Source organism: Castor canadensis, chromosome 6 (genome assembly GCF_047511655.1).
Source record: "Castor canadensis chromosome 6, mCasCan1.hap1v2, whole genome shotgun sequence".
Taxonomy (NCBI): Eukaryota; Metazoa; Chordata; class Mammalia; order Rodentia; family Castoridae; genus Castor; species Castor canadensis.
The window spans coordinates 41,684,245-41,707,035 of record NC_133391.1 but is presented as its reverse complement, the minus strand read 5'-3'; the positions used below and the strand labels follow the sequence as shown (position 1 = coordinate 41,707,035).

At 36.8% G+C, this 22,791-nt stretch overlaps 1 protein-coding gene across 10 annotated transcripts in view; it reads right to left on the bottom strand.

The window, feature by feature from the left end:
- Window positions 1-22,791, bottom strand: part of Erc1 (ELKS/RAB6-interacting/CAST family member 1) — a 442,275-nt gene that overhangs the window by 254,627 nt on the left and 164,857 nt on the right. For all 10 annotated transcript variants that reach the window (XM_074076350.1, XM_074076353.1, XM_074076356.1 and 7 more), the window contains one exon: window positions 13,526-13,719. In XM_074076350.1, coding sequence (XP_073932451.1) covers window positions 13,526-13,719 — 194 coding nt within the window. The remainder of the gene's footprint in view (window positions 1-13,525; window positions 13,720-22,791) is intronic.

Sequence of the window (22,791 nt, the reverse complement as noted above, 5' to 3'; positions counted from 1 at the left end):
CACAAAACAAAATAAATCTAAGAAGTCCTTGGTGGTAACAAGGCAGGATACCAATAATGCAAATGAAAAAGGAACTTTTTACAAGAGCATGAGACAATAATGGTTAAAAAACATGTAGAGGAAGAAAAGCAAGGTGGATTGAAGGGGGGATAACGAGATGGTAACACAGCCAGCAGAAAACAAGGTCATATAAATAACATGAGAGTTTCCAGAAGGAAGGAGGCAGTCAACAATGTCAAACAGCACAGAAAAGTCAAATAATCCCACGACAAGGTCACTGATTTTGGCAACTAGTAAGTACATCGTTGAAGCAATTCAGCACAGCATTGAGAGAAGTTACCAAATTCAATTGGTCTGTAGAATAAATGGAAGTGTAAAAGCAGAGGCAGCAAGCACAGAATCTTAATTCTTTCAAGAACTATGCAAGTAAATGAAAAAAAAATCAAAGATAAAAGTAACATACAATAGTATGACTGAGGCCAAAACATAACATTGAGGAAGATTATTTAATTTTAACTTAAAGATGAGAGAAAGTAGGATAAGATTTCATGTTTGGGAGAATCAGTGGAAAGGAAGAGAAAGGAAATGAGGAAGAGGATTTGGTGTAGAGAGCAAGGCTTTGAAAACCGGTAAGAATGAATAAAGAGAGCAAGAAGACAGAATCATGAAAAAACTGGAACCTGAGTTTCACTGAGTCCAAAGTCAGATAAAAATGAAGAAAGATAACAAACTTTGAGACTGTTGACCATTTAAACCCCCATTTCCCTTAAAAAGTAGACAAAGTTATTGGCTAAGAGAGAGGGAAGAGGACAGTATAGATCTGACTTAAGAAGCCCTCTTCTTTTTATAAATTAAGATTTGGGTAAGTAATTCAAGAGTGTTATTTATATTTTTATTTATACTCCATGTAAACTGCTTATTTTTAAGTAAGGCAAAGGTAAGGGAACCTTTCTAGAAATTAATGCTTTAGGTATTCAACTTTAACACTAAGAAGAAGTTGCAAAGAGTAGAAGTGGGGGGGAACTTTCTTTCCAATAAAACCTCAACTTCATCTTCCAACCTATATACAAATTTTTGTACCTCAAAAGGTAAATGGAGCCTTAAAGTATCACTGCAGATGGAATATGTCTTAATGCTTTCTACACATATACAGTCGTGTGCTTCATAATAACATTTTGGTCAATGACGTGCGTTATATGCATCAGTGGTCTGTAAGATTATATTTAGTTTGTGTAAGTACACTCTTTGGTGTTAGAATAATGACAAAATTACCTGAGAAATAACACATTTCTCAGAATAGGTCCCTGGTACACTGGAAATCTAATTTGTACCTTCTATTAATACCAGTACAAATTAAGAAGGATAGACCATACAGTGTTATAAAAAGCCAAAGTACACGACATTATGCTATAGTGTTGTGGGTCAAGTAGCTTCCATTACAAAGGCAAGAAGGAACAATTATAACATTGTTGTTGATGAAAGCTTACTCAGTCACATGCACTGTTCTAACACTATTTGTATTATTATAAAGAGTCCTAAGGTTGAAATGAGAAGAGTTGGCTTCAGGCCAGGTATAATGGCGTACACCTGTAACTGAAGTACTTTGGAGGCTGAAGAAGAAGGATCAGTAGTTTGAGGCCAACCTGGGAAACACAGCAACACAGAATCAAATCTAAGTATCATTAATCGCTGGCTGACTGAACCTGAAGAAATCATGTTCCCTAAGGTTAGTTCCATGGAGTAAGAATCTGCCCTGCTCAAGGCAAGTGCTAGCTGTAAGAATCAGAGAGACAGGTGTTTTTAGGAACAACAGCTACATATGATTTCATTATTATAAAAAGAAAGTTGCTAGGTAAAATGCATATGGTATTAATAAACTCATCTTCTGAGCCCTACCAGAATTTCACACTTTATGTTGTTACAGATCATATACAAAATAAATAACTTAAAATGCAGGTTTCTGATTATTTTAGGCAGCTTCTCTTACAGTTCACTTGCTAATGAAGATGGGCACTTGTGTTTTTCAGCTGAAAGTGGAAATAATCTCTACATCGGTGCAGAGGTCAGTGGATGGAAAGAACTTAAGTAAAGCTATTCCCATGGTGCCTCTGGCACACACGAATGGCAGAAGTGAAGGGCTTTGTTACTACTAACCCAGTTAGCAGAATCACAAAATAAAACCAAAGTGTAAAGGGTATGTATGTGTGCTTTACAGAAATCCAGTGCCAACCTTCTCTCCATCACTCTTGCTGCATTTTATCCTGCTTAATAGCCAGAAGATTTCTGGTGAAATGTTAAATTACAATTTCCTCGATCCTCATTCTTCTGGTTACTCTTTATATCTCCAGTACAATCTCCATTGTCAGTTACAACCTGGTCAGATGGATTCTTGCTGACTACTCTCACTATCCTGCAAAACACAAAACTTTGTACCCACTTTTCTGATAAACCTTATGCTCCTGACATTACACACTCATAACTAGATTTCTCTGTATCTCTTTCCTGGGATAAATTATATCATTTTAGTTCCCTGTTAGAAGGGAAGAGAATGTTAGTAAACAATGCTCAATTATATTATCTTTGTTTTATTACAAGCATACTGACCTTGAGGTGAGACTGAAGTAAACAGCAAATCCAGGAAGAAAACGTGAAAGAGAAAGTTAGAAAGAATTAATAAGGACAATATTCAGAAATATTATTATACATGGACACAGAACATAAAGCATAGGAATAAAGATGACAGAGTAACACAGATTCTACACAAGCACTAAAAATTACTAATTTCAGATTTGTGACTGAGTTCTCGACAAAAATACTTATTAGATTACACCATTGAACATCAGTGAAAATTTCTAAGAGAAAAAAATTATCTAAAATTTACCATTTTCTAGGACAGAAAAATAAAATGAATTTCTTAAGAAGTAAGGAGCAGAAGAGGAGGTTACCACCCTCTTCTATTCAAGCAGCCCAAACCGGTGTACCTCAGCCAGGGTGGTTTACAATTTCACCTACGACTACCTCTTATGCACCCCAGCCCATGAAGAGGATCCCAGTTATCCAAGAGGAAAAGCAAAAGGACGCTGACAACATCAGTTATTCTGCAAAATACAGTACTCGAATTTACTTGGAAGAATTTGAAATAATTTTCCAAAATCTTAAAAAAAAATTCCTTAATCATAAGCAATACTTCTCACTCCAAACCTCCCCAAATCCTCAAATGGTGCAATCTATAGACAGTGAACAAGAATGGCTCTAGAAACATCAATGCATTTCTAAAGGTGCTCAGCAGTAGAAGCTGCAAAGTCCTCATGCTTTATAATCCCACACAGCACAAATCACTATGGTTCATTATTGCCTTTTATAACAGGCAGCTATTTCTTTTTAATCAATTTCACTGAAATTAGTGTTATCCTCCAGTAGTCAGATTTCCAATAGCCAATGCCATCTGGATTGTCTTTATGATCTAAATTTTTACATTAAGAATTGAAAACAAACTGGGCATGTGATTATTGGGATATCACACCAATAATCCCAGCTATCTAGGCAGCCTGCAGTGGGAGGCCAGCCCAGGCAACAATGTTAGAGAGACCCTATGTCAAAAAAGAAGCCAAGTATGGTAGGACACATCTGTAATGCCAGCTAGATGGGAGGCATATGTAGGAGGATTTTGGTCTGAGGCCCACATAGGCAAAAATCTCAAGAACTTATCTGAAAAATAAGCATGGCTCAAGTGGGAGCGTGGCCTGCCTAGCAAGTGCAAGGCCCTGAGTTCAAACTCCTGTACCACCACCCCCCAAAAATAAAGTCATTTTAAGAATTTTAAAAGGGTAAGATTTATTATCACCCACTACATAAAATGAAAAGGTGAAAAAACAGAGAAGCTGGGTGTGGTGCATGCCTATAACTGCAGCACTCTGGAGAATGAGGCAGGAAAATCATGAATTCAAAGCCAGCCTGGGCTACACAGTGAGACCCTATTTCAAATAAAAAGAAACAAATATCTTGCTCACAGTCATGCCACGGGTTAGTGGCACCTCACCTAGGCATGTTTCATATGTGCTATGATACTATACAAATACATCAGTGGGCTGGTAGAGTAGCTCATGAGGTACCAGTAGCACCCCCCCACCCCAAAAAAATCCATAGACCTTTAGCATATATAAAAGTGTCAAACACAATCTTTGCCTCTTAAAGGCAAAGAGGCCAATCTATAAATGATTTTTGTTGAAAAATCATTTCATGTTTTTGTTGAAAATTATGTAGAAAGAATAAGTAAAGATTGGCAGACATGGGTAACTCTCTGGGGGAATTTCTGAGTTTATTTCTGCCAACATTGAGCACCTTTAAACATGTCTGTAACGATTTCATTGCTCATGCACCATATTTCATCCAAGCACCAAACTATAACTCTTGGGGAACAAATAGGAGAAAACAATCTGCACAGAGAATAACTGTATGTGATTCTAATGTATACACTGTTAAGTACATTAAGGAAACCATTAAACACAAATTCCTATGAAGTAACAGACTGTAAGATGCTATGCCCACAGGAACCTTGGGAAGATGACCCAATAGACATGGCTATGTAAAGCTGTGTAATTTATTCTCCTATTAAATCAGTGAAATTGATTAAGGAAGAACAAACAAGCAGCTTCCCCAGGAAGCATGCTGAAGCAAGCAGATCAGATAAAGAACCAGTCATCCAGCTGTGATACTTTGTGTACTTTTCTTTCCCTTTTTGGTGTTTTCATTTTTTAAAACACAGACCATTCTCAAGCAGAACACACATTATATGATTCCTCACGACCAACACCACCAGTCATTTCTTTCCTATGCCAACTATGTTAAGACCATGTTCTCCGACAGTGTACTGCACAGATCAAAGATGCATAGCCACAAATTCAAAGTCAGGAAATTCTTTTCCAAGGAATATTTTCCACATGAATTATATGACAATTTATGGCAAGACTATATAGCTTAACTTTGAAGACAGTAAACTGAGTATCAATTCAAAATTTCTTTAAGGAAAAATACTTATAATGTGAGCATTAAATAACTAAGTTTATATTTCAAGGCTACAGTATGCCACAGATACTTGAATGTAATGTGGTATCAGTATAAAATAACCTGAAACATAATGCTCATTCACCCAGCAAGAGGATCTTAAACTAAATTTTTAGGTCAACCTAAACAAATAAATATAGGATACAGATAAAACAGTGAAATATGTGATTATAATAGTAAATAATTTTTTCTCTACATATACAAAATCTAGTGCTAAACAAAAAATGATGATGAATGTAAAAGTGAGACTGTTTTGGGGGAGTGAGTGGGACACAAAGGGAAGGTGAAAGCGGAGGGTGATGGGGGTGAATATGGTTGAAGTACACTACATGCATGTATGAAAATCCACTAAAATTATAAAAAGGGGGGATAAGAAAGAGTAATAGGGTGAATACTATCAAAGCATATTATAAGCACATATGCAAATATCACATGAACCTCCTTTGTACAATTAATATGCTCTTAAAAAGTAAACACATTCCGGAGTTACACATACATTTAAAAATCATGAATTATATGGTAAAATAATGTTAATTTAGACATACTGTTTTCTTCTACTCCCACATTCAACAAAGTTTTTTGTTTTTTGTTTTTTTTTTTTTTGAGACAGTCTTGCTGTAGAGCCTAGGTTAGCCTTGAACTTGCTAGGTAATCCAGGTTATTCTCAACTCATGATCCTCCAGCCTCAGCCTCCCAAGTGCTGGGTTTACAGAGGTGTGCCCCAACAACCAACTCAACAAAAACATTTTATTCACTCTCTTTGTGTATATCAATTCACCAAGGATGGAAGGTGTACCATTACTTTACACATCACTGAGGAAGAAAAAAATTATACCAATTAAATGATGCCAATCCATTACATGTACGTATACTAATTTCAGAGACATTAAGATATTAAAACAAAATTGGGACTGGTATTTCATTGTGACAGAGGAAAGAGAAAGTTATCTGTACTTCTGTTTAGCCTGTAGCTCTAAAAGCAACACCACTGAATGACATTATATAAGATTTTTTCATTTTTATTAGCACATATTCATTGTACAGGGGGGATTCATTATGACAATTCCCAATAGCCTTACATTATACATTGGTTAGACTGCCCCTACCAACTCCCTCCCCGACCCCAGCAACCTCCTCCTCACTCCACTTAAAGCAATTGCAAGAGGTTTCATCCTTCTTTTCATATACATGAAGCCCATCAACCATATTTCCTCACCTTCATTTGTTCACACACACACACACACACAAATTTTACAGTTCTGCTTTCTTTTTTAATTCCAAGGTCAGTGTTCAAAGTGGTTTCTCAATGTATCCCAGCTGTGAATATACTGTACTTTGGTAAGTTCAACCCCCCACTTATTCTCCCTTACCCCTTCCCTACCAGATCCCATTATTTAACAGCTTTCAGTAAGTATCATTCTGTCCTCTACCTGCACAGATGTAATGCATTTCAATACTGTTGACTCTCTACCACCCTCTTTTCCTTTCCGTCCTCCCCTGAATGCCAGAGTAGTTCCACTACTATAAGCATGTTCTACATATTTGATTATGTTATGACCATATTATGATGTATAAGATCATGTTATAAGAATATTTTATGCATATTTTGTTCAGATGAATTTACTTAAGCTTTTACAGAAAGGAAAAATCATGTGTTAATATATTGTGAACATAAAAAAGAAACAAACATAAAAATATTTTCTTTTGGGCGGTAGAGCAGTATTAGAGTTTGAACTCAGGGCCTCATGCTTGCTAGGCAGGTGGTCTGCCACTTGAGCCACTCCACCAGCTCTATTTTGTGTTGGGTATTTTCAAGGTAGGGCCTCATGAACTATTTGCCTGGGCTGGCCTCAAACCACGATCCTCCTTACGTCCGCCTCCCAAATAGCTAGGAGTATAGGCATGAGCCACAAACACCTGACTTAAAAATATCTTCAATGTAACTATCAAAGTAAAATAGACTACTGAATCTCTATCTTTTAATTTCTAAAGTGTCTGAATATTATGAACAATGAGATTTGGGGAGGAAATGCAGTGATTTGACAGGAGATGAGGGAAAAGCACCAGCTTTATTTTAAACACACACACACGCTCCTCGATAGTGTGGCAGGTCAGACTACAATAGGTGTCACAGGGGAAGCACAAATAAAGGAAGGTGAGATTGCTACTGAAAGGGGTAGCCTTCACAACAGGTAACAGTTAAAAGGGGTCAATTCCCATGAATAAGGAACAGATTTTTTTTTTTTCTTGGTGGTACTGGGGTTTGAACTTGGCCCTGTGCTTTCTAGGCAAGGGCTCTACCACTTGAACCACACCTCCTAGTTCTTTGTTGCTTCAGTTATTTTTTTTTTTTTAACAGAATCTGAGTTTTTACCTAGGGCCAGCTGTGGACTGAGATTCTACTATCTATGACTCCATGTAGCTGGATTATAGCCATGTACCACCATGCCTGGTTTCTTTTGTTGAGAGGGAGTTTTGCTAACTCTTTGCCTGGTCTGATGTTGAACCATTATTTTCCCAATTTCTGTCTCCCAAGTAATTAGTATTACAGGAACAAATAGCCATCTGGCCCAAGAAACTTTTAAACAAACAGAAAAGAATACAAAAAGGTAGATAAGAGAAAAAGTATTCATTTTCTGAACATATACTCTATTCAGTCCTCTGCCTGGATCTTTCAAGGGATTCAAGATATACTGTATAAGGTCTAGTATGTTCTTTCAGAGATAACACTGCCTTTTTGAGGGAGAAAACACCCAAAAATGTGTAATCTTTAGATTCAGAACTGCACCATGACAAAGCTGGGAGCCCTGAGTACTAACTTTTGTCCTGCCAATTTTACCTGGTCTGTTAACTTGTGAGACAAAGGGATTAGACTTTAACTACTAGAAGATAAGTATACACATGTACAGGGAAGGACCTAAACCTGGGCAGCTAGTCAAGCTCTTTTTCCTCGATCCCAGACCTTACCTATGATTATGATGAAGGGCATGAAAGGTAGACAACAAACCTCAAGCTGGCCAAAGTACTGAACAATAAAAGAAGGAACACCCGGCGCTGGTGGCTCAAGCCTATATTCCTAGCTGCTTGGGAAACTGAGATTGAGAGGATCAAGGTTAGAGGCCAGCTTGGGCAATAGTTCCTGAGACCCCCATCTCCAAAATAACCACAGCAAAATTGACTAGAGGTGTGGCTTAAGTAGCACAGCATCTGCTTTGCAAGCACAAAGCCCTGAGTTCAAACCCCAGACCCAGTAAGAAAAAAAAACAAAATGCTAGGACCTTGGAGTTGTAGTCCCATTTCTCTTTCTTGCTGGGTTTGAGCAGGTATAGAGGCCTATCCAGATCACTGTTTTCTCTGACTCTGTCATCATCTGGATGACTGGTAGAAGGTACTTAACAGCAGTTCTGAGCATCACTTCCAGACATGAGAATGTCCAGGAGAAAGGGGTCTCCTTTCTTCTTTCAAGTCTTTTTTATAAGAAAATTATTCCCCAAAGCCTCTCTGGTCTTTTTTTCAAATCACTCATGCATTATGTACTCAGTGCACAACTAGTCACCAGAAAAGAAATACCTTTGTTAACTCAAATGAATCAGGACCTACTCTTAGAGGTGGGGACATAGGGAATTATAGTGTTGGGGTTGTTAGAAGAGAAACTGATGTTTTATTGGCAATAATCTATTTTATTCTAAACTCCAAACCCAAAATAAAAGACAGAAGCAAACTTAAAGCTAAGGCAATAGGAGGAAGCGAAGTGTAATGTATAAAATTGATTGACAAAGTGCTTCTCAGATCTGCAGTGCCTGGAACTAGGGGTGAGAGGAGACTGGTTGCAAAGATACATTTCTGGGGTGAAGGAAATGGGAAATGTTCTGAATTTTGACGGCAGTGGTTAGACAGGTGTACATACTTGTCAAACCTCAAACAATATGGTTACAATGGGCATAAAGTCATTGGGATGTTTTTTAAGGGCTCCTAAGGACTGCTACAGAACAGAGCTCCTTCTTCAAGTGTCGGCTTTAAACATCCCCTTCCCACACAGGCCTTCCCTGACTATCCCAGAAATAATCCCTGTGCTAAATTTTAAAACACAATCCAAACAAGACCTATATTCACTAAAAATTTCAGTTCTTATATTCCCTCAAATTGGGAAATACAGTAAATCTACATTTTCCTTTAATTGTTTAGATGACAGAATAACAGACTCTATTGTTCTTTAGAATCCTAACTTCAGTAAGTCAAAGGCAATTCTTGCTAACTAAATTATGTGACATTGAGAGAATGGCTGCCAGTCTCTGAATGTCATGCTGAATCCAATCAAGAGGAAAACTGAGAATTGCTGCTGGAAACAAGGTAATAAAGCAAACATAAAAGCAAAATAATAAGGCAAACATAAAGTCAAAATGCAATATATGGCACAGGGACAATGTCCCCCATCTACTACCATCACATGGTTATTTAGCTAAAATGGATAGCATGAATGAAAGAGCAGCCAATAAACAATTCTTTCAAGATTCTGGAAAAAGTACTATCAGAATTCGAATAGTACTCTTCTCTCTAAATATCTTAAACATTATGCCAGAGAAAAGCCTATTATGAATCTAAACAGAAACACTAACATGCTCATTTTAGAAGACAAATTCTCAATTACAGTAGTAATTGAGGCTAATCTATCTATTTATATCAGGACATTTCAAACTCTTGTTTTTTTTTTTTTTTTCCATACAAAATATCTAAAGCCACCGGATGATGGATTCCTTTAAGTATTAACTCAGCTAAGCTACAGTGTCCAGTGAGTCAATGAAACACTCATCTTAGATGCCGCTGTGAAGGTATTTGCTTTAAAGACCCTAATCACTTAAGTAGCGGAAATTATCCTAGATAATCTGAGTGGGCATAACTTAATCCTTTAGAAGGTCTTGGAAACAGGGCTATGGTTTTTCCCAGGAGAGAAAAGAAATTCTGCTTGTGTACCTCTGCTCTGGCTTGTGCCTACACAAGTTCCATCATGCTTGTGATCTTTCTTCATCTTGAAAGGACCTCAAACTTAATCATGCAAGATCATTGTCTCATTCAGTCCCTACCCCATTCTGTTTGTCTTGTTGAATTCCAACTGATATGCACCACAGTAAGGAATATTAACTTAAAAGTAGTTAGATTTAATTGGGAAAATACCTGATATTTGCAGATATATGGGTAAGCTTACCTAATCCTCTTTTGAAAATTACACTAAGTCAAGAGGATGGTGTAACACTAAATTATCTTCTGATCAGAACTACTATTTTCTACAAGGGCCAACGTGGGAAGGGACTGTTCATTTGTTTCTCTAGATTACAAAAAATAGGTCTGGGAATTCTTCCTGACCGAGTTTAAACCTTTTAATGGTAGCGACCCTTATATATAAGTATTAGGAAATGCAAAGACCATTAAGAATTTTTATGACTATACTAGTCTGTTTTCTTTTCTACACTTAGAAGATTCCAAAATGAATTTCAATGCTGAATTACAGTGTGGCATTACACTTTTTTCAGTTAAGGGGCTACTTTAAAGAACATTCCAGCATAGTAACAACCACGTTAAAGATGAACTAGAAACAAAGACTGAAACAATTACAACTAGCAATACAGACCTTACCAGAGAGAACACAGGCTGGTTTTATCCAAAAGCAGAGAATCTAAGAGGTGCAGTTCAACTTGATGCGTAACTGCCTGTTCTTTAATTCTGATCAAGCACAATCCCAGGCAAGCCCCAGCAGTAGCAAGAGCAGCAGCAGAATTTACTCTAGCATGACACTGTAGCCTTGTATGACACTCACTTTCCCAGGAAGTCCCAAACAAACCACCCTGACGGTGCAGGGACAGAAAGCTGGCGTGGATGGCACAATTTGCGGGAGACGGGCTTTCTGAGAAACAGCATGGCCAAGGAACACAAAGAGACAAAAAAAAAAAAAAAATCCCAATGGAACCGTGATAACACAAATCAAAAGGAAAGTGAAGAAATTCAAAATGATTAATTACAGAGAGACAAGACACCCACATATAGGAAGTAGTGGAATGGCAACACGAGAAGCAAATGGTTAGTAAGAAACACAGCAGCCACACACATGCACCTCAGCCTCAATATGAGAAGAAAAGGTATGACAAAATCGTAGCTGTCTTTAACACAGAATGTACTGATTACCTCCTACGATAAGCAAAGCTTGGTCTATAAAAACGGCATCCAAAGGCAAAGTAAAATGAAAATCTTCCTAATTTCTAAGAAAGCCATAATACTGTACATGGCCACTTTTGCTTACAACACTGGGCCAAGATAAATCTCAGAGAGGTAGGAAGCCTTCAAAAAAAAGGTTCCCGTTAAGTCCCAAAAGAACATAACTAATCTTGGTGGAACAGAAAGAAAACTGATCTGAAATTTAAATGCCCTACTCTATTAGCTCTAACTCAACCCTGTGGAACTTTAGGAATAAATTCTTTGGATCCTGGTTTCTTCTTCCATAAAATTCATGATAAACCTCTTTTACAAATTTTATGATACTGTTACTTATTCAATATCTTAAACCATGCAATTGAGAAACAAATGACAAAACTTACAGAAAAAAATTGAGTTAGGGAAGCTGGATTTTGTTTTGTTTTATTCTGGGGGTACTTCTGTTTTTGTATTTGTTTTGTATGCAAGAAACTTGTGTCAAATCCTCAAAATTACAAAGCTGCATGACCAGAGGATAGAACTGCACAGAGCCTTTTACAACTTATTAAAAATTACATTTTGTGAGAAGAAATCATTTTTTTACAAGTCTTTCTTAATATGTGAAAAATACAGCAGCTAATAAAAGCTGGTGCTTGTGGTACCCTGGATTCAAGGTACAATCTTAGTCCTATTTCTAATCTCCTTCACACCATGTTCATCTCTCAAACTCAGTGTTGGACCTAAAAGTGAATCAAAAACATTTTTTCAAGCAAGCTCCATGGAATAGGGAGCAGTAACTTCAAATATAGATATTTTAATGTAAAAAATAAAAACAAAGAAAAAAACTTTATTAAGGAATTTCTTTTCTGAAATATACTTAGTGGGATGTCATTAATCAATAAGCGGTATTATATTTTAATCTATGTAGTACTGCTGTTGATTTCAGATCCATATAAAAGCCAAAAGAGGTGTATGTAGGTAGATATATAAGGAAGAGAGAGAGAGAGAGAAAGAGAGAGAGAGAGAGCGAGCACATGCATGCACCCCAGGAAAAGGGCACAGGGCAAAGAGTTAAGATGAGTAAAAAATGCAGTCTATCTTTTTGAAGTTTTGGTACTTTGGTAATTTTTAAATTCTGATTTAAAAGATTTTATCCATTTGTCTTATCTAGAACTAGATAAAACAAAGAGAGTTACTTTCAAAATGAGAGAAAAATGAGAGCAGGTAATGAGCCTACGCTATTCACACTTTCAGTACAGTAGAGAACTATGAGGGTTGGACCTTGTTATTTTGGTTTCTTGAAAATCAAATTTCTACAGATACAGAATAGAAGAAAATAGTAACTTCAAAGGAACCTAACAGTAATCCCCCACAAAATTTAAAACATAGGAAACAATTTGTGGAAGTAGTTTAATACTTCTTAGCCTTTCAAAAGCATGAAAATAAATGATTCCTAAGGCTCAGTTCCCATACATTCACATGGATTCTATCACTATCAGTCCTTTTGGCTGTTTAGAAGAACATGGTTAATTATGACGCTCTACTGGAATAGCTGTTTCTATGGACTTGTGAGTTAATGTTAAATGTAAGTAAAAAGGAAGAGGTTACTAGGCTATCTACCTGATCTTCAGTATAAAATGATAATGACGATAATAATAATAATACAAAGAAAATCCTAACGGAGATGTCTGGCAGGACCTGTTCAAGTACAGCCCATCTTGAAAAATTCAAAGTCTCATAAAAATCACATCTGAGTCTCCTCAATTATCACTAAAATGACCTCCTTCTAATTTTTATCTATGAACTAATAACTTGTTTTTCCACACTACAAAGTATAATGTCTAAAAATTCACAGCCCAAAAGAGCATCAGTCCAGCAAAAAATAAGTTTAAACCAATGATAAAATATTAATTTTTTATAATTGAGGATCATTTGCTCATTATAGAGAAATAAATAATAAAAGTAGCTATTTGGATTTTTTTACTTGCTAACAGAAAACTTTAATTTCTTAATTAATGAATACTTTCTCTTGTCAATGATGTTGAAGTCTGTATTTCATCACTTTATTCTCATTCTATGTTGCATTTTAGAGACTGCAATGAAGAAGTTATACTGACTTCGAATAACAAGTAGGTAATAAAGTAATAGTAAGCATTCAAGAACCTAAATTCAGAGGCAGGTAAAACAGAAACAAATATATCCTGGAAAGTATATAGTTTTAAAACCATACTTTAGTTTCTCTAACCCAGTAAGTCCCATTTAGCTTCCCTTTCCTTACCTTTCCAACTCGGCTATCTTCTTATCCTTGTCATTCTTCTCATTTTCCACCTCCTTCAAGATTTCTAAGAGTCGGTCAACTTCTGCCTGGGCCTTGCTAGATTCATCTTTATACCTGGCAATCTCTCTCTCCAATTGCTGTATTCTGTCGCTCATCTCTGGACTGGCTCTGGCTTCTAACGTTGCCTCGTGTGCCTACAAAGAAAACACAAGTGTTCAAAGTCTATCAGATACACATGCAGTGGCACCTGGGTAAACCATGAGCCAAAGAACTGTTCATATTCCAATTTAAATAGAATATTATCAAATATTTAATAGCTACTCTTCAATTTATAACGGTTTTCTCTGCTTAAGAAATGTATCTCTGAATATTTATTATTAGGCCAAAAATTGTAATAAGCCAATTAAGGCTTCACAGTTTACTAACAAAGATGTACTAACAAAGTATAAGACTGCTATTGGTCTTGCCAAGGTGGTACCAAAAAGGCCCACCAAGGACTCATTGCCAATCTTATACAGTTGGTACCAATGCGGAAACCTAATTCTCATTGGACCCTCACCTCCATCCATTTCCTTCCCCTACATCTTGCTTTACCAATCACATGTGAATCACATGGCCCTAAGAATCTAGAAATATACAGATACTGCAAATGTGATGCCAAGAAAATGGAGTTAGGCAAGAAAATGGCTACCCTCAATGGGCACCTCCCTAAACCCAGGATTCAGAATTCACAAGATACCATGGGACAAACAAATGGAATCAGAAATCAAGAACTAGGAGAAGTTTTAGTCAGGATTCTGTTGTAAAAGGCATCTAATAACATCAATGCATTTTGGAATACAAAGAAGTTCCAATGATTTAAAATGAATTTTCAAGTCTTATTTTCCTGCTAAATCTCTAAAGCCATGCATGTATAATGTATTTAATGAGAAGGCAAGCTAAGATGTTTTGGTTTTTTTTCTTATTCAATAAGCAATTTAAACTGGGCACCAGTGACTCACACCTATAATCCTAGCTACTCAGGAGGCAGATATCAGGAGGATTTAGGTTCAAAGCCAGCCAGGTAAATAGTATCTGAGACCCTATCTCAAAGAAACCCATCACAAAAAAGGACTGGTGGAGTGACTCAAGGCACAGGCCCTGATTTCAAGTCCCAGTCCCGCAAAAGAAGAAAAGAAAAAGAAAAATAAAGCAATTTAATACTTCTTATATTAAATGTGTCAAAAATTCTTTGAAAAAATATTCAAGGGGCAAAGATACATTCTTCAGAAATATTCAGAAATCTCTGGTGCAAAGCACCCTGAGTAAACAATAAATATTTATGTAAATTAAGATAATGCTTCACAGAAGAAATAGCTAAACTTTTATGGAGTTCATTTCTTTCAGGCTTCACTTTTGGTGAAAAATATTTTGTCTATCTTAAATACTGGCTTCCCTAATCTTTAACTTACTTGCATTTTGAAGTATATTTTAAGAAACAAAAACTATGTAAGTTTAGAAGGTAAAAACAGATCACTATTCTCAACTGGGTGTTGTCCAATGTCTAAAATCAGTTATTTCACGTTGTATTGCCAGTTTTGTATGTAAAGGCAGGAGGGTAGTTTCTATAGCAGTTAACCTTCAACGGAAAGGAGAGATTAAAAAGATCCTCTTTTAATACATTAGGTACATTAGGTCTAATAGAAAGAGAAAGAAGCAACAAGATCAGGAGTGACTTTATAGAAATCTGGTCATGTTACCAAGAGGAAGAAAAACAATTTAAAAAAAGATACTGAAGATGCAAATAAAAGCAGGAATGACAGAAAATCCCCACTCTCCACAAAAAAAGGTGACAGACAACAGAAGAAGGTTTGGAGTGGGGGCACAAAAAATGACCATGTAAACAAACTTGAAGGCCAGATTCTATTCAACACCACTGGAATATCTCTAATGATTAGTGATTATGAGTGTATTACTTGGAAGTCCACAAATATAACTGCTGCACACCAGTGCTCTAGGTCTCCATACATGCCAGGGTATCCTAACTTTGAGGTCTCCACATTAGTAAATGTCACTTGTATGAGGAAGCCCTCCACGCCCCTGACCTAGGTTGGTGTTCTTTGATGTGCACTTTCATAACACACTGATTTACCAGAACTCTTTGCGTGAGTGTCTACTTTCCCTGACAAATGAGGCATCTACGAGGTCAAGGGCAGCGCCTGTCTTGTTTGCTACTATATCTATCCACAATATCCACCATGGCAACTGACAGAGAGTAGAAACTCAATTACTTGTTGAACAAATGAATATGCGCAAAGTAGGGTAAGAGTGTGCATTTGATTCACAGCAGCCCATCGGCCTAAAGACAGGAAAAGAAAAATATCTGAAGGGAAGGGAGTAAATAATCAATAATTAATTATAAGGTTAAATGTAGTCCACAGGATGATTCAGAATATCAAATGACAAACTTTAAATATAAAAAGAATTCAAGTTAGGAAAAAAAAATCAAAGATATTATGAATCTTCTCTTACTACTATAAAAACAAATTTTATATCAGAAGTTTGTATCTAAACTCTTGCTGAATTCAATTGGACTTTAAAATGGAATTCTAGGAACATTAAACTACTTTAAAGACCTTTGCAACTTTATAAAAAAGAGAAACTTTCCAAAATAGGTTACAAATATTTCTTTTAAAAAATTTCCAAGCCTAACATGGTGGAAGCAACACTACATACTGAAGATTAAACTCTTTACCAATTTCTTTTGTTTCAGTTTCCTCAGCTATGATAAAGTTCAGTTAATAAGCATGATCTATAAATAAAATTCTATTGACAGACATGGATTTTTATGTGGTAGCAAAATTCTACCCTAAATCAGAGCATTAAAAGTCACAATACAGTGATAGCAAAGGGAAAGAAGAGAAGGAGCTCCGAATAAACAAAGCAAAGACCACAGAAAACCAAATCTTACCAAAGTTTAGGAAAGATTTTTGGTCTTACAGAAACTTTTCTACATTCATTTCACATCAAAAAGTCATTCAAAAAAATCTACTTTTGAGTAAAACGACTGGAAAAAAATTTGGAGGCTACTTAAAAATCTAAATATTGATCTACCATATGATCCAGCAATACCACTCTTGGGGATATACCCAAAAGAATGTGACACAGGTTATTCCACAGGCACCTGCACACCCATGTTTATTGCAGTACTATTCACAATAGCCAAGTTATGGAAACAGCCAAGATGCCCCACCACCGACGAATGGATTAAGAAAATGTGGTATTTATACACAATGGAATTTTATGCAGCCATGAAGAAGAATGAAATGTTATCTTTCACAAGTAAATGGATGGAACAGGAAAACATAATTTTGAGTGAGGTTACCCTGGCCCAAAAGACCAAAAATCATATGTTCTCCCTCATAGGCGGACATTAGATCAACGGCAAACACAACAAGGGGATTGGACTTTGATCACATGATAAAGCGAGAACACACAAGGGAGGTATGAGGATAGGTAAGACACCTAAAAAACTAGATAGCATTTGTTGCCCTCAATGCAGAGAAACTAATGCAGATACTTTAAAGCAACCGAGGCCAACAGAAGGGAACCAGGAACTAGAGAAAAGGTTAATTTGAGAAGAATTAATTTAGAAGGTAACACACATGCACAGGAAAGCAATGCAAGTCAACTCCCTGCTATCCTTATCTCAACTAGCAAAAACCCTTGGTCCTTCCTATTACTGCTTATACTCTCTCTTCAACAAAATTAGAGATAAGGGCAAAATAGTTTCTGCCTGGTAGAAAGGGGGTAGTGGGGAGAAAGGAAGGAGGTGGGGAAGTAAGGGAGGGGCTGGGGGGGAGGGGGGAGAAATGACCCAAACATTATATGCACATATGAATAAAAGAAAAAAATAAAATTTTAAAAAAATCTAGTTTTGATTTGATGGAGAGATGAGGTTAAGTACATTCACTTTTCCATAGGGTAATTAACGAAAAATAAAAACGAAAAAGGTCATCCATTCAAAAATACAGAGAAATACATGAACCAGGCCTTTAAGACACCACTTTACCAGGTTGCTTACTGTCTTCAAAGAGTGGTTCAACACCATTTCATGATACTAAAGGGAAAAGAATTAGAGAGAAGAAGAAGGAAATGGAAAATGGTTTAAGAATAGGGTAAGTGAGTTGGGGGCATGGCCCAAGTGGTAGAGGTCTGTCCAGTGAGTCTAAGGCCCTAGGTTTAAATGGATAAACAAGAAAAAGAAAAGTCAAAACTTTTTTTTAAAAGCTTAGAAATAAAAAATCAGTATAGAAACAAATACTGGGCCAGGTGTGGCTGGCTCATGCCTGTAATCCTAGCTACTCAGGAGGCACAGATCACGAGGATTGCAGTTCTAAGCCACGCCAGGCAAATAGTTTAAGAGACTTTATCTCAAAAAAATCATCCACAAAAAAGGTCTGGTTAATTGGCTCAAGGTATAGGTCCTGAGTTCAAGCCCCAGTACCTCAAAAAAAGAAAAAAAGAAATACATACTGAAAAATATTTAGCATTTCTTAAAATTCTTATAACTCAAAAGTTGACTTTCAATCCTTTCATTAATAATTCTAAGGTTATTACCTCATGGTGAAAACAGAATACCAAAATTCAGGTATAGGATATAGGTGTAAACATATAATTTGGTCAAAAATGACTTCATTAACATTACCTCAGGCCAGTCATATTTTACTTTGAAAATGTCAATGCTAATAACATAGTAGCATTTTGAATAAATATAAAAGTATACCAGTTATGGTTTTCAGGAAGAAGAATATATTACAAACAATTTAAATCTATGATTTGTACTAGTATCTACAAATAAACTATAAAGCAAAAAATGCCTACTAATATAGAAGACAAAGACAACAAAACTTTAGACATAAAAAACTGCTAAGAAGATTTAAAAGTCTATCAAATTTTAAAACTCTATAATGATATTTGCCCTACTTTTAAATACAATAACGTTAGGAAACTGCATTCCCTAGAATGAAGTAAAATCTGAAATAGAGTATCTAAAATCTGCTCCAACTCTCACAAAAACCCTCATTAAAGTCAAAGGGCTTTGTTTTCTTTCCAGGGGAGCAATTACCAATATAAGCGAGAATTAGAGACACTACTACTGCAGGAAAATTTTCTAGTACATCTGACATATTACAGAACTAGAAAGTTTTATGAGAAAGGTATATTATTAATTCACACACCCCAAAGATTTGTTCAGGTATTCCTGGGAATAGTTAACTTACTGATTCATAAATACCTATGTGTTAGTTAAGAAAACAAAATCTGGTTCCCAGATATAGGCAATAAACTGTATTTCATTTTATTAGCATTTTATTTATTTACTTATTTTTATTCCTATGTGCATACAATGTTTGGCTCATTTCTCCCCCCTCCCCCACCCCCTCCCTTAGCCCTCACTTCCTCTTTCTCCCCCCCAACCCCTCGATACCCAGCAGAAACTATTTTGCCCTTATCTCTAATTTTGTTGAATAGAGAGTATAAGCAATAAAAGGAAGGAACAAGGGTTTTTGCTGGTTGAGATAAGGATAGCTATACAGGGAGTTGACTCGCATTGATTTCCTGTGCATGTGTGTTACCTTTTAGGTTAATTCTTCTTGATCTAATCTTTTCTCTAGTTCCTGGTCCCCTTCTCCTACTGGCCTCAGTTGCTTTAAGGTATCTGCTTTAGTTTCTCTGCGTTGAGGGCAACAAATGCTAGCTAATTTTTTAGGTGTCTTACCTATCCTCATACCTCCCTTATGTGCTCTCACTTTATCATGTGCTCAAAGTCCAATCCCATTGTTGTGTTTGCCCTTGATCTAACGTCCACAGATGAGGAAGAACATATGATTTTTAGTCTTTTGGGCCAGGCTAACCTCACTCAGAATGATGTTCTCCAATTCCATCCATTTACCAGCGAATGATAACATTTCATTCTTCTTCATGGCTGCATAAAATTCCATTGTGTATAGATACCACATTTTCTTGATCCATTCGTCAGTAGTGGGGCATATCTTGGCTGTTTCCATAACTTGGCTGTTGTGAATAGTGCTGCAATAAACATGGGGGTGCAGGTGCCTCTGGAGTAACCTGTGTCACAGTCTTTTGGGTACATCCCCAAGAGTGGTATTGCTGGATCAAATGGTAGATCAATGTTTAGCTTTTTATGTAGCCTCCAAATTTTTCTCCAGAGTGGTTGTACTAGTTTACATTCCAACCAACAGTGTAAGAGGGTTCCTTTTTCCCCACATCCTCGCCAACACCTGTTGTTGGTGGTGTTGCTAATGATGGCTATTCTAACAGGCCTGAGGTGGAATCTTAGTGTTGTCTATTTTTGTCCTGAGTTCATTTATCTATTTATTACCATGTTCTTTGTTTCACTTTGGTGTTTATACAGTGTTTCTATGGTTTCTTTTAGTGCTTTTTCAAATTCTCTAGTTTTGTTGTCTTGGAATTCCTTGAGTACCTCCTGTACATTTTACTTGACCATATCCAGGATCATCTCTATAAAATTCTCATTGATTACCTGTAGTATTTCTTCTTTTAGATTGTTCTTGTGGGCTTCATTGGGTTCTTTGGCATAATTTATCTTCATTTTGTTGAGTCTGGATCTGAGTATCTGTTTTCTTCATTTCCCTCTGGTTCCTGTACTAATTTTTTTTGCTGTGGGAAAACTGGTTTCCCTGTTTTTTCTGTCTTCCCGTCATTGCCCTTGGTGTTGTTATTGTCTCTGTCCATTGTGCAATTAACTATTTTCTAGTTTGTAATATTAACAATGGTGATATTTAGAATGGAAGGGTGAGAGGAGATGGAAAGCAAAGAAGTTAAAGGAAAAGGGAAAAACAAACAAGTAGAAAAAAACCAAAACAAACAAACAAAAGTTTCAAAGATATAAACAGGGAAAGATAGTGTACTAATCAACAGTAAGCTGAACAGGCATTAGAGAGACAAGAGAGAGGATTGAAAATAAAAAATAAATAAAAATAAAAAATAATTAAATGAAAAAAAAATCTCCAAGTTCAAATGCAATAAAGTTTCAGTCTTAATAATTTTGGTGTTAGTTCCTCAGCCTTCAGTCCTGGAGATGGTGTCTCAGAAGTAGTTCTGTCGCTGTCTCATCAAAGGGGAAAAAAACTAAAAAAAAAAAACCAAAATAAAGCAGCACAAAACAAAACAAAAAAAACCCACAAAGTGTCCCACTTTCAAATGCAGTACCGTTTCAGTAAGTTTTTCAGCATGCAGGTGTAGTTGGGTTGTTGTCTCATCAAAGGTGGGGAGGAAAAAAAAAAAAAGAGTCTGGAGACAGTTCTGTGAATGGCTGTCTGAGGCTGTGGCTCACCTGCCAGCTGCTGTCAGCCTGATGGTGTTGGAGGCTTTATTTATGCAGATCTCAGGAGTGAGCTTAACACTCACCTAGCCCCTCAGGCTTTGTTTACTTAGAGTTCTCCTGGGCTCGACCGCCACTGCTACAAGCTTTCCCCTTTCCAAGCACACTGGGGGAGGTGACATTGCACCCGCTTTCTCAGGTCTGCGTGTTTATTTACAGCTCACGTCGGAAGTGGGTCTTACCCCACTCTCCTGTGGAGTCTTCCTCCCACTGCCGCTTTTACAAGCTTTCCTGCTCCTGATTGCTGGACGTGTGCTGCCGCTCCTGCCTTCTCCAGCCGGCTTGTTGTGAGGGATTTCCCCTTCCCCCATCTTCGGCGCTCAGGGCACCCTGCCCTCTTTGTTACGTGTCTTTTTTGTTGTTATTGCTTATTTTTTTTTTTCTTTTTTCCTGGGTGGGGGTCTGTCTGTCCAGGGGGCTATGCTGATCTGGCCCAGGGTTGTCTGTGGGAATACCACGTACCGCTTAGGTCACCTTGTGGTCCGCATCTTCCCAAGCCGTCTTTATTAGCATTTTAGATTTTATTCACAATAGCAAAACTCACAAATAATTGTCATAAGAATGAGTAGGTGTGCTCCCAATGGAACTACATCAGCACCAGCATTCAAAGACCTCTAGCATCATGACTCCCAATGTATAGCAACACAAAAGCTCGATAAACCTATCATCAATGAATGTGCTGCACCTACTAGAAAAGTGATGCCACAGACCAAAATTCTGAAGAGACAGCCCAATCCAGAGTCAGAAATGATATCTGCTCACCTATTCACAAAAACACTTAAAATGGTAATTCTGAGGATTTGCTGGACATTGAGCAATTAGAGAACATGGAAATGAACAGTAATGATGTGGGAAGGGAAGAGAAGAAGGAACTGGAGATCTTCTCTTATAAATACAGTACCTGTATTGTCTGTGAAGTAGGATAGCAATGGGAGAGGACTTAGATTAGCAAACTATGAATGCTGTAAATACTCGGACAACCAGTTAAAGAAATTTTTAAGAAGTATAATTGATATTCTATAACAGAAGAAAAAATGGAATCATATAAAATGCTCAATTAAAAGCAGAGAAGGAAGGGGAGTGTAGCTCAGTGGTACAGCTCTTGTCTACCATGCTCTACTCCCTGGGTTCCATCCATAGCATTATAAAAAAAAAAAAAGAAAGAAAGAAAAATAACAGAGAAAATTGGCGGGGAGGAGGGAGAGACCAGGAGCAAAGGCAACTTCCTTCCTGGAATAGAGCACGGTGTAAGTAATATAATAGGAAAATATCAATAATGAATTGAAATGAAACAATTATCCAAAATGAAACAGAAAAATGGGAGAAACCAGACATGGATAGATGACAAGAAATAAATCAAAGGACAAAAAGCCACCAACCTCCTCTACCTGAACATAATTTTATGTTTTTATCATGAGTCTAAATATAAAGCTGAAAATACAAGAGAACATATAAATGACCAACTATAAAAGTATCAAGATATACAGAAAAAAATCTAAAACAAAAAGAGAATGCAAAATTGTTCCAAACAGGAGTTTAAAATGTTAAAAACATGACTCTGGATAATTACCTCTCAGATTTATAACCTTAAATATATCTAACAACTTCATCTCTTATATTTAGGTATTAAATATCTAGTTATGATCTGGATATGAAATGCCCCCCTCCCCCAAAGTCATGTGTTGATGGCTTGATCCTCAATGCAAAAGGTGGGGCTTTTGGGACATCATTGGATCCCAAGGGCTCTGACCTAGTCTATGGGCTGGCTAATCCACTGATGGATTCACAATATTAGATGCATTACTGGATGTGGTGGAAACTAGAAGGTGCAGCCTGCTTGCAGGGAGTAAGTCAGTGGGGA